General features: G+C 41.6%; 1 protein-coding gene across 2 annotated transcripts in view; it reads right to left on the bottom strand.

Annotated features, from left to right (window-relative positions):
• The window catches only part of ADGRF2 (adhesion G protein-coupled receptor F2), a 37716-nt gene that overhangs the window by 13574 nt on the left and 10660 nt on the right, over positions 1–13482 (bottom strand). For both annotated transcript variants that reach the window (XM_032861977.1, XM_032861978.1), the window contains exons 2-5: positions 8697–8797; positions 4341–4383; positions 3258–3409; positions 873–1106 (exon numbers count right to left, since the gene is read on the bottom strand). In XM_032861977.1, coding sequence (XP_032717868.1) covers positions 873–1106; positions 3258–3409; positions 4341–4383; positions 8697–8768 — 501 coding nt within the window. In that variant the 5' untranslated portion in view covers positions 8769–8797. The remainder of the gene's footprint in view (positions 1–872; positions 1107–3257; positions 3410–4340; positions 4384–8696; positions 8798–13482) is intronic.

A 13482-nucleotide genomic window follows, 5' to 3' on the forward strand; every position in this document is an offset into this window, starting at 1 on the left:
CCCCAATCTGCCAGGACAGTCAGGATTTGCTTTTATAAAGTGAGGTCCTCCAGCCAGTTGCATAGGCATCCCCTGGGAACTCTCAGGGCCCACCCCAGACCTAGTGAATCAGAATCAGCCTCGTAATGAGATCCCCAGGGTACTGGCAGGCCAACAAAGTCTGAGCTGGAGAATAGCGCAAGGAAGGAATTGGCCTCATGTCATGCATGAAGAGTCTCCCTGGGAGGCAGGCAAGTGTGCATCCTTCCCCAATCTCACTGATATCAGCACTTCCCCTTCACACCGTGGTGAAGCCAGCCACTTGCCCACCCTGCTCGGAATACCCAATCTTGCAACAAATATCTATTAAGTCCCAATTGTGTGCAGGACCCTGGACAGGAACATAGCAAATTGAAATCTGACGCCAGAGGCTGAACCTCCTTTTTCTCCTCTGCCTCAGAGATTGAAAGTAAAAGAAATGAATCCAGGCCCAGTTCACACTTCTGCAGCAGACTCGTATGGCTGTATTCTTTGCATTTGCTTAATTTCTACTTTAGCATCCTGTTCTGACTCACAAGTAAAAGTAGGAAAAGTCTTCCTCTGCAGGAACCAGAATAGTTCTTAGAGGTTTTCAGTAGCCAAACTATACATTGCGCAAGCTTATCCCTGCGTCAGACGCAGCACCCAAAGAAGTTGGGTATCTAAACATGTACTGGTTGTGTTCACCTTTTCCGTTTTCCTTTGTTTATTCTGTGGTGAACATTTATTGAGCACTTGCTATGCCAGGCATTACAGACACTGATGGGAAAGACCCCAAAAAGCCCACAGAATACTCCAGCGAAGCTGCATTCCTTTCCACCAAAATGTCATTCTACCAAGTCAAGGCCACTCACCTGCATCTTCACTTCATCGACACCTGTCGATAGCACCGTGGATATGTTGTGTAGGAGCTGCACAATGACAGCGATGTTTCCTGGGAGCCGGGGAGACTGCCGAATGTTCCTGAGTACACAGGACAAATCCTCCGGACACTTTTGCATCAGCATGTCTGTGATGGTCTCAGATTTTCTGGCATATTCTTTTATTACAGTATTCCCTCCGAATGGTTGAACTGAATATGAATTTGTCTAAGAAAGGTCAAAAAGAAAGTTTGTATTGGGTTACTTTTGTTTTGAATATGAAAGTACCTTTAATTAACTTTAGGACACCCTTATCACGCAATTGTACATTGCAAAATGTTTGTCAATTTTATATTTTCATAGTCACATTTGCTATGGAGTAATTTGCCCCATTACCAACATATACGAACAGAAAAACCCAAGTTCCAGCTTGCCAGCTGCCTGTTGCTAAACCCTCCCCCTCCAGTGAACACATGTTATCTTTAGCATACCACTTCAGACCCCTTCTGTGCATATATACCGTATATGTGTCTTGGGCAACTGATAAATTTCTAGTGTCATTTAAGCCTATTTTTACTAAACATATTTTAAACATAGAAATTCTGGACTAGATTTGGATGAATCAGCTGACGCCAACACAAAAGAATGACTGAAGATAGTGATAAAGAGTATCTCCCGCAGATTCAGGTTCTGCCTTCAGAACAAGGGAAGGGAACGTGGCCCCTGACTGGCAGCCTGTTTTTCGTAAATAAAGTTTTATTGGGAGCCAGTCTGCTTATTATTGAAGTATTGTCTAAGGCTGCTTTCCTGCCACAATGGCAGAGTTGAATTCCCACAATAGAGACCCTTTGACCCACAGGGATTAAATATTAATTATCTGGCCCTTTACAGAAAAAAAAAACTGCCAACCCTTACTTAAGAGGACCCCTTTCTGGCATCTTCTCGCCTGCCCCTTCACAAGACAAAGAGACTGTGGGCCTAGAGGATATGCCTACTCAGAACTCATGTCCCTGCATCTAGACACTCAAATTCCCTGCTCAGCAACCCCAAGCCCACTTCCAGGGCCCGCATGGCCTCTTCTCTAAGTCTGTGCTACATGATGGACCACGCCACTAGTATGCTCATCACTAGGCCTGCGAGGTGGCAACAGGATACCGGTTTTCAGGGTTATGAGCATGTGACCTTGGCTTTCCACCACCCTTGAGGGTCAGGATAAAATCTGATGGGACACCAGCAGAACATATTTTACGTAGCAGTCTGGGAGCTTGACTTAAAGCATTTAGATATTAAAACATATGGTACATGGGTCTCTGTGTTTATCATTGCCCAGATTCCTCAAATTAGGGGTGCATCCAGTGATGGACATCCTGAGGCAGGCAGCCTTTTGAAGACTGGTTGGGGACTTCAAGTATAGCATCCACTGGTGTTCTCCCTGATCCCCCTTAAAATAACCAAATAGAGATGTTCCCTAGGACCAAAGAGATGTGAAGGTATTGACTCATCTGAAGGAATCAGGAGCTGAATGTCAGAAAGGTGAAGCCCCTATGAGAAGAAGAGTGAAGAAACAAAAAGAGAAGAAATAATATTTCACCTGATTTTATTTATCAAAATTTGGTCTTTAAAAGTGTGTCATTACTTAAGTATGTATGAAAATAGGTTTATCTGTTTGATGATGAAGGCCTTCCCTTGCGGCCAGCTTGTGTCTCATGCTTCACTGACCACAGAAATCACCTGGGGGCCTTGATAACCTACAGCTTCAGATTCAACAGGTCCGGAGTGAGGCCTGCATATCTGAAAGTTCTCAGGGTAGGAGCGCCTGGATGGCTCAGTCCTTACGCATCTGCCTTCCGCTCGGGTTATGATCCCAGGGTCCTGGGATCAACTCCCTGTATCGGACTCCCTACTCTGCTTCTCCATCTCCCTTTGCCTCCCCCTCCCCCTGCTTGTGTGCTCTCTCACTCTATCTCTGTCAAATAAATAAATAAAATCTTTTAAAAAATAAATAAATAGAAGTTCTCAGGGCAGCCAATGCTGCTAGTCAGAGAAAGGTACCTTGAGGCCCGATGCTTTGTAGCAAAGAGCTAAGAGCAAAGATGGAGAAATAAGCTGTGATCATTCTCCACAGTTCTTCTAGCTCTGACCTGAGGATCAGGTTCCTTTGTATCATGAAGCGTGTGGGAGCCCAGAGCACAAACTTTCAGATGCCCAAAGTTAGAACCTCCATTCTTGCGCAGAGAGAGAAAATGAGTAGGTGTTTATGTATTCATGTACAAATGCACTCACCTACCAGCCCTGCGTATTGCTTCCTCTCTCTCTTATTGACTGCACTATGCATTGTTAATTGGGTCTCCCCTCTGCGTGTGAGAGAAAGGATATTACCTCAAAGATGTTGAAGGCATTAAGAGTCCGGCAGGTTTCAGTGATCTTGTGCCATTTCTTTTGCCTGCATAAAAATCCCGTATTTCCCTGAGTGTCTGGAGGGCAAGGTTGGCTGCAGTGGGAATTGTCCACACAGACACCATCACATATACCTGGAGGAATAAAAAGTATTGACATCAGATGGAGATCTTGGGGCTCTGTACCGCGTGAGCCAATCACCAAGGCGTCAGCACACTGAGGGCACATCAAGCCCCATGTACATCAGATGTATTTTCTCAAACTGGAGGATGTTTGAAGTAGATCAGTGATCGTCATCTATTTCAGTGACGAACACCTGTTGTCTCCAACAAAATCTTTTTTTTTTTAAATCTAGGATTCCCATCTTTTTTTTTTAAGGTTTTTTTTTTATTATTTATTTGTTTGACAGAGATCACAAGTAAGAAGAGAGGCACGCAGAGAGAGAAGAGGAAGCAGGCTCCCTGCTGAGCAGAGAGCTCAATGCGGGACTCGATCCTAGGACCCTGAGATCATGACCTGAGCTGAAGGCAGAGGCTTTAACCCACTGAGCCACCCAGGCACCCTCCAACAAAATCTCATCCAGAACTCAGACAAACAAAACAGATAAAAGGGGAACTTCCCCTTTTGAAGTGACAAGGAAGAGCCCATGTTCAGTCCATGAGGTCTCTCACACTCCACAGTTCCCTCAAACTCCTCCAGCTCCCCAGAACACAGTATGGGAGCCACAGCACCCCGTGTTCTGTGAGAAAGCTCCCAGCTCCAGAACTTCATAACGAGTCATGTCACCCAAGAGTTTTCCCAAACCTGCTCGGGCCACTGCTCCAGGCTGGACTGGGTCAGCGAAAGAGTTTAAGGCAAAGAATTCTCCGGCCAGGATAGTGCAGAGGGTGTTGGGAGGAGAGGGGAGCAGGGGTCAAAGGTAAGACTTAATATGAGATGACTAAAGAGTCCAAATGCGAGCCATTAAGCCGTCCCATCTGTCATGCCATCAAGAGAGGGCTGAGCCTGGTTCTCTGTTACAATAAACAAAAATTTCCATTTGATCACTAATCACTGCCAACGTACCATGTGGCCTGGCAGACATCTTCTCTTTGCTTTTGTTGGCAACCTAGAAAGGGAAAATCAAAATCCACATGAAAACTAATTGTTGTGATGCCAGCCCAATGATCCACTTTAGTCACAGACCAATTTCCACATCTGAATCATCTCTGATGCCAGGACGCCACCAAAAGCTGAGACCATGAAGTACGTCCCCATGGCCCCATTTTGTGATCAGTGTGGATGGCTTTCTCTCTGGTGGAGACTCGGCAGGAGCCCTCCTTCCTCTCCAACAAGAAGGACCAGCATTCTATCCAAGAAATACACCATGAGCAGAGATGGACTTAAGTGGAAGTTAACAGAGATGAAGCTTTGGAATCCCTTGCTTGTATGGGCCTCTTCAAAGCCCTGAGAGAGGGTCTAACAATGTGTTCACACAATCATATATTTTATTGAATTCCCAAAGGCAAAACAGCTTAACCATCTTCTGTTCAGACCACTTTTTTGGCCACTCTACCTTTCCTTCCTTCACACTCTCCCCCATTTTGGATAGATAGTATTAGAGAGGGTGTAGCTCTTTATGGAATCTGGACAAGTATAAGTTGAATTGGGGATCCATCTACTTTGAATTTAATAGGATACATTTATGAAATTTGCAGTCATTTCCATATTACAATGAGGACATCAACAAATAAGTGACATTCATTTTACAGTATTTACAATTTTTAAAAAACAGTATTTACAATGAGTCAGAGTGAGAAAATTCTAAGTGTTCTGGATACCTTGCAGCTCATATTTGAAAGAAACTTGTTAGACACTTTCCCCACAGTTGACAATAGTCTTACATATTTAAATGACATTACTAATAATGAAAGGAGAAGCTGAAAGATATTTTTCTAAACTAGCCATAATAAAAGACAAATTTGATTAGCAATGCTAGAGGAAAAACTGAACAAGTTTTCTATCTTCTCTATAGAAAAAAAATTATAAAATTATTGGCAATCAAATATGTTGCCAAAAATGTAGAGGAAAAGATGTGGGCATCTTTTATTATTAATAAAAATATTGTGATTTTACTGATTTTACTGGGTTTATTACTGAATAATGCTGAGTAATTGCTGAATGTAAAACTCTTTAGCATTTCTCAATTTGTTGTAAAATTTGAAATTTATTGTAATTGTTTTCCTCAATTTAAGTAGACATTCACTTTTCCCTTAATTTTATATTTGTAATTTTGTATTCCAGTTCCTCAAGGGATCTCCCTTCAAATCTGGCTTCCCCCTATCATGAGCACTTCCCACCTCTCCTGATTAAAAATCCCTCTCCATCCTACCCATTCATATCAGACTGGATCCTTCAATGAGAAGCAGTATCACATTGTGGTCAAGGGCTGTACTCTGGGAACAGACCACCTGGGTTCAAATCCCAATACTACCACTTGAGACCTTGGAAAAGTTGATCTCTCTGAGCTCAGTTCCCTCATCCTTAAAGTAGGGTAAGAATGATAGTATTCTAATTGTGTGATACCGCAGAGCACGTTCATGAAGAATGAATGATATCATCCTAAGGAAAACACTTAGAAAGGGGCCTGGAATATTGTGAGTGGTATTTAAGATTTAGCTCCCATTATTACTCTCTGAATAAAGGCCTACTGAATATGTAACACATACAAAGCTCAAATTTGTCCCTTCCAAGAAATCTTTCCTGATCCAGTTCTAAATGATACATCCTTCTCTCTCTGGCTTCCATAGGATTTATTATTTATATCTCCATAACACACATTCAGTGTTTCATATATATGCATATACTCACCTCCCTGCTATTTACTATCTAACCATTTTTATATGCACATATTATCTTCCTGGTTAAACTATATGTTCCTTAAGAACATGGGTTGTGTATCATGTCTCTTATATCTCCCTACGTAGCTAGTTCTCTGTCTCACACATATGTGTACATGTGCATATTAACATGTATGTATATACCACCATATGTACATATGTGTGTTTGTGTGTGTGCATAGAGAGACTGAAATCTCCTGGTTTTGTGCCAGAAGCTTGCTCTCCAGTAGCTGGGAAGAGCCATGGTCCAATTCTCCAACTTGCATTCCAAGAACTAAACCACTAGGGAAGGACCTAGAAACTCAGTGACTTAGCTATGTGAGTAACCGATGGAGTTCATGCCCCTTTCTTCTTCACAATATTGTTTCTCTCTCTGTTATCAAGAAACAAGCCCGAATCTTCCATTGTCTCTACCAATAAGAATTTATGGAGGATCTGAATTGAGCATTTTAGGGTCTGTCCAAGGTGAAGAAGGTATCACCGAGGATTCACGAAATACAATGTCCTTCAGAGCACTGATGTAAAATGACTTCTCATTTCAGTCTAGAGATCCAAGCCTTATTATATACCTGGAAGACTTAAAGGATTTTGACCCAGCAAGAATACTAAAATGGCAGTTTTTTGCATTTTGAAAGACATTCTTAGTACATAGGTAAGGAAGGTGAGTCTTCAATAGATAAGACAACTTTCCTGAGGTCACGCAGGGGGTTCCTCTTAGAGCTAAGTCTAGAACTCAACTCTTCTCAATCCTATGACACTGTCTTTTCCACCAAGTCAGCCCAGGTGCAAGTGGAGACGGCAGAGAAGGTTGTAGGTTGTGGGGAATTGATGTCCTCAGCCCATCTTGAGAGGTCCATGGCCTCTAATACCACAATAAAGCATTTCAAAGTGAATAATTCTGGATAACTGGTGGCCCATTAAACAGAATCCTATGAAGTCACATTTTATTAATCAGATATGTGGGCAGAGGACCACGGTGTTCTATTTGCAAGGAATTCTGGAAACTCTGCCTTCTTAAGTGAAGGACCTGATTCACTTCTTCCCAATTAACTTGCTAAAACACATCCACATCCAACTCCTCCTGGACATTTCACTTCTAGGGTGGCCTCTGATATGAGCCCCTTCAACTTTAGACATCTGCAATCTTCAACAGAATACTATAAAAAGAACCCTTTGGGAACCTGTGATCTGCCAAGCCTGAGAAGATGCTGAGTGAGAAGGGAGGTCAGGAGAGGGGTAGCACCCAGAAGCTCAGCATCCAGTAACTGGTGGGTTGAGAAGAAAAGGACAGAATGTTCATAAGGTGATCCTCAATAACCAAGAAAACAAAACAAACATCCCAGGCTCTGTCTACTCTCTAAGTTCTGTTTTATAGGAAAATAGGGATGAGCAAAGGAAGGGGAAAGGAGAACGAAGCTGTGGGGTCAGGATACTTTCCGGGAGAAGTCTTTCTGAAGGAGTCTTAACTGTCCCAGAAGCAAGGTACCAGCTCAGGGCTGGGGAGGAGGGGAGTCGTGGAGAAAACTCCTTAAATGATTATAATTTGGAAACTCCTACAAAGAATTTCCAAAATCTTTCTTTCCTAAGGAGACTTTTGCTAAGAAGGGACATAATACAATGGAAAGTGCAAGAAACAGAATCTGAAGAAACAAAGGTCCTACCTAAGTCCTCTGGCTGGATAGGTATGAAACCTCAAGAAAATTACATTCCACCATATGGGTCTCAGTTTCCTCTCTCGTGTAAGAGATGGAGCTTTACCAGTTGATCTCAAATCTCCCTTCCAGATCTTGTAGTCCAATAATAATACACTGTTCCCAAGAATATCAAAGTAGTTTTATGTCTTTCTATCCATCTATCTATCTCAATGATCCTCCACACCTTATTTTAACTAAGTAACCATTAAGGACATTAAAATGACTTATGGTATGAGGGAAAATATTCTAGAGAGCATCATAGGGCTCACTGCCCCACAAAACTTACAACGAGTACATTGCTACAGACTTCATCCCAGTTAAACCTTCCTTAAGCCTTGACTATCTGAGTGACTCATTGCTCCCCCCAGCCCATCCATTGGGTTCATTATCAGGATTCTCAAAGAGATCTCATTTTGGGTAGGACAAGCTTCATTGAGCCAGACCATTCCTAGGTCCTGCCCACTAACTGCCATTAAATATCTCCCAGTCACATGACACCGCTTACCACCCCCACATTTTCAGGTGCTTCCACAGAAGTAGCACCCCCCTGGTTATGAACAATGAAAATCTTCACCATCAAAGGATACGAAAAAAAAAAAAAACAAACTTTATCAACCTCAAATCATTTGAGCCTCATCTCAAGAACTCATAAAAAAAAAAATCAAAGGGAAAATAGTTTGAGGCTATTAACTCAAATGGATTTTGGATACCTATCTTTGCAACTTCTTCTGGCTAGACCACTGCCTTCCCCCTCCACTTGAGCACAGGTAACTAGGGCCCCCTAACTGATGGCTATGCATTTCCATTTGTTTTCCCGCTCATTCCTCCTCCCACTTCCCTTTTCTTACCTGGCATAATGTCCTGCAGGACTCTGTGGGCAAAAGAAACATGAAGCAGTACAGCAAAAGCATGTGAGTCATCGTCTTCCACACTGCTGTCTCTCTTGCTTCTAGAAAAATCAATGAAAAAGCAAACTGTCTCCAATCTGAAGCTTGCGAAGCTTCTCCCTGAAGATTCAGTCAACCTGTAAGCCCAAGTTCTGTCCTTCTTGCCGTCATCTCAAATGTCTATGCCCCAGAGGTGGCATCCCTGAAGCCTCCCGTTGGTCCAGAGAGGCCGCAGGTGTGAGCGGCAGCTGGTACTGGGAAGGGCAGGCCATGGGATACCTCCTGTGGGAATCCCTCCAAAGGAAGCTTCCTGCTGGGTTGCAATGAATAATAGCCCATGTTCAGGGAACCAGAATGATGGTTCACTCCCTGGGTTAGGCAGGCCTGAGAAACGTGTGGGTGGCCACAGTAGAAGGTGAGCTAGGGTTCCTGTGTGCAGACTTGAGCCAGAAATATCTTTGGAAGGAGAGTAAGCTCCAGGCTTCGCTTATGAGCCTCACTCCCACCTAACTCTGGAGCTGTATTTTCATAGGTAGGTACAAGGTTCAAAACCGATTCTAGCCAAGTCCTGCCATTGTTATTTAAGCCCAAATTGATGTCAAAATAAAATGGTTCCTTGGCACCCAGAACAGTGCTGGACACATGGTGGGCTCATGATACACTCATTAGAGAGAGAGGAGAGTGGATGGGGGTAGGGTAGGTGGTCAGGAAGAGCTGACGATTCATATCAGATCCATGCTCTGTAGATGACTCAACATAAGTTGAATTTTTTTAGAATTAAATTTTAATAATTTTAATATTTTTCATTTCGAGTGAAATCCTCTTTGAAAGGTATTTGATGTTTCTTTGCTTTTAGATGGAAGGTTTCAGAGGACTTGGTGTCCTCAACAAAGGCCAGGAACTTTTGCAATGGTCAATATTGGCTATTTAACCATTTTTAGCCAGAAAGGAATGGCCTTTCTCGCAATCATGCATAATTCTACAGCAAACAATACCATTATTTTGAAGACTAGGCAAAATGTCTTTTTAACCATATTTCCTGCAGTGAAATATTTATCTTACTAAATCCAATGACTCAAATATTTTACATTGCTAGTTTCAGCCTGTTGTTTTAACAGGGTTTTCTGAAGGTCCAAGTTCTTTAAGCACAAGGATTACTTTGTTGCTCATCACTTCCAAATGTATTTAGTAGCAACCCAGATGAACCCACAATTTCAAGTAGATTTCAGTCTCCTTGGCTTCCTTTTTCCAAATTTATGCCTTTCAAATGGATATAAATCCATTGTGAAAATCATTAAAGTGACTTAACACAATCATCACCAATGCAGTTATTGCTTTGGGTAAAATCATCAAAGTCAGAAAGAAATTAAAGCGATTGATGAATTTGTGGACATAATTTGCATAAAATCTGAGCATGAGTCCAAATGTTTTTTGGAATTACATTAATTTTACATTAAAATTCTCATGATCCAGAATGTTTTCTCTTTAACTAGAACTACTTTAAAAAAGAAGATTTAAAGAATAGCAGAAGACAACAATTTTTGAAGGGTTAGCACTGCTCCATTCAGACGCTCAAATAGATTTTTTAAAAAGGGGCTGGAAGAAGTTGAATGATTAGATCAGGTGGATGGATCAGTATGAAATCTACTGTTTGCTTAATATTTTTAAGGTGTTGTTTTGAAAAAAATATTGTCTTGTTTTAAATTTTAAACATAGTTTTGTTTTAATTTTATCAAAATGCATTTTGATTATCACTAAAATTGTTTTTATGTATGGCAAAGTGAGCACTTTGTGCTTTATATGGTAACGACCTTCACAGACTTTACAGTAGGGACTTTTTGGATAGTTATGCCACTGTTAAAATTTTGGAGCCCAGATCTTCTAGCAACTTCTTTGCTATCTGGGACTAGTTTGTCACAGAAGGACTGAGGACCACAACTCTGGAACACTGTCTTTGTGCAAGTTTCAACAACAGTGGGACTCTAGGTGCATTTTGAATTCTTTCTTAATTCTTTTAACTGGAAGAAACATTTTCTAAAGTTGGCTTTTTTGGTGTCTTGCTTATAAAACTGCTCTTTAAGTAAAGTGGACTTAAATAAAATCAGTTTTCTTCCAGACTTGTTGACATTAAGCCATAGTCATTAGCTCTTTTTTCTAGTCCCATGAAAGCACAAAGTCTGGAAGAAGTCAAAAGTATGGTGGCAAGATAGCAGCAGGAATCCAATCTTTTGATCCCCCAACCCCAACCCCCATACCACCCACCTCCTTACCATTTTTTTTTGAAAAGCCTCAGGTCTCTAATGGTTGAGACTGCCTTTGCCCGACTCACCCCACAACTTTCTACAATGCAAGGGTAGCAGGAGTGTAACTCTTCTCTCTTAAACAAATGTTCGAAAATGTTGGTTTTGAGAATCCCAAGCCAAAAAAATTCATTACAGACACTCATTTCAGAAAAGGCTTATCTCTCAAGAACATACAACCTGAAAAAATTACCTCATGCAATTCATAACAAAACAAACAAACAAAAAAAAACCCAATTACATCAGCACTGACATTTCACAAAGTAAAATGTGCCAAATACAAAATGTTACAACTTTTTTCAGTGAAGAAGCCATGTCCCTTCTCCTTTATAAAGAAGAAGGAGGAGGAGAACAGTAGAGTTTACAGGATCCTTTTTCCAAACATCCAAGCTAGAATATGTTTTCCCATTCTCTGCTGTCTGCTTTCCAAATCTGAAAAAGGTGTTCATGTATGTGTTTATTCAACAAACAGAAAATGAGCTCCTCATTTCCAAGCGATGTCCTAACAGCTCAAAATTAAACAACCACAAGGATAACTTCTTTCCCGGCCTGCTCACCACCTCAGGAAAGCCACAGGCTAATGAGGCTTCTGAACCAGCTCCAAGGGTATGGGAACTTGGACGGGCTTTGCTCCCCGGAGACCTGCAGACTCTACAAGTCAAAGCTAGTCAAAACAGCATGACAGCAAGAATTCCAAAGTTCCAGATTTCACCAAATGATTCTCATCTTCGTTAACAATTTAATTTCGACATATCTCTTCCTCTCTCTCGTCAAATTCCTCCACCCCAAAGCCACGTGGTTGACTGGCAACAGGCGCAGCTCACTAAGGGAAGACAAAGCCGACAGGAAGCAAGCACGTGAGCTCCATGCTGGGGCGTGTTCTGTGCCTGGCCCCATCAGAAACAAACATCTGCTTAATTTAAACACACACACACGTAAGCAAGAGAGACCAGAGCAATTTTGTAGGGTGATTTGGGAGAAAAACTCTACAACTGGAACCCTTAAATCTTGATTAGGGAAACACAAAAGTATTAGAACACGATTCATGGCAATCACAAACAAAAATAAACAAAATTCCAGACAGAACTTTACCAGCCACTCAGGAGTATTTCAATCCCCAGCTCTGTCAGTGGACAGTCTGCGCCTACTACTCACATAATTGGGTTTTGTAACGAATTACTGAGGCCCCCTGTGAGGTCTGCAAAATAGTATCAGAGTTCCCAAACATACTGTGGGAATATACTTTGGATGATCTCAGGGGTGGACGGTCCCTTTGTGTGTCACTTACCCATCCTGCTGTTTTGCTTCTAGTCAATCACCAACCCCATCCCTCCTGCCTAAATGCAGACATGGTGGAAGGGAGGAAGAGAATAAAACAAATAGTTACTGTCTGTTTACTCTGTGTCTGGCACTATCCGCATTAACTCTTTTAATGCCATCAAGTAGTTCTGTGAGACTGAAGTGACTTCCAGGATGTAAGGGACTAAAAGTTGACCCTGCCGAACCTCCAGGTATGCTAAGAGGCATATTTAGGATTTGAGCCCAGGTCTATGATTTTTTTTTTTTTTTTTTTTTTTTTATTAATGTTTTTATTGTTTTAAGAGCTGATCTTTGTATGGGGTTAATTCTTTCAGAACAGTTCATGTAACTTTATCTTGACATCATAAAATTTTATGAGCTAGGCAGATTCTTTTAAACACATCATTCTGTCCTATCCTCCTTCTTGGCCTGAAGATGTAAAAAGGCTGAAAGGCTGATCACCATCTCTGGGGATGTGTGTGGTGGGGAGAGAATAGGTAGATAGATAGATAAGAGAGATCTAAGTTTAAATAACCTTAAAGAAATTTACAAACGGAGTAGAATTTCCTTCAGAATTCCTCTGTTCTTTCCCCTAGGTCATGTCCCCTGCTGCATGCAGATGATCAGGTCTCACTTTTAGCTCCAGAATCCTCACTATGAAGCAAACTTTCCCACTTCAAGGGCCTCCTTTCCTAGGTCTTAGTCCTTCAGAATTCATTTGACAAGACAGAACAGTTAACTAATAGGATAAGCTGCCTCATAATAAATAAATAAATAAATAAATAAATAAATAAATAAATAAACAAATAAATAAAAATTTTAAAAAGGGCACCTGGGTGGCTCAGTGGGTTAAGCCTCTGCCTTCGGCTCAGGTCATGATCTCAGGGTCCTGGGATCGAGCCCCGCATCGGGATCTCTGCTCAGCAGGGAGCCTGTTTCCTCCTCTCTCTCTCTCTCTGCCTGCCTCTCTGCCTACCTGTGATCTCTCTCTGTCAAATAAAAATAAAAAATAAAAAAGATAAGCTGCCTCGCAGTGACGTGAAAATGGATACAAATGGTTTTATGATTTAGTCATCCCAGGTAACTGTACATTTAAAAAGGGATTTTCTAGAAGTAACTTCTCCCACTGTAGGAAATAAAGGCACTGA

The sequence above is a fragment of the Lontra canadensis genome, unplaced genomic scaffold (genome assembly GCF_010015895.1).
Source record: "Lontra canadensis isolate GAN:19392208 unplaced genomic scaffold, GSC_riverotter_1.0 scaffold23, whole genome shotgun sequence".
NCBI classification, from domain to species: domain Eukaryota; kingdom Metazoa; phylum Chordata; class Mammalia; order Carnivora; family Mustelidae; genus Lontra; species Lontra canadensis.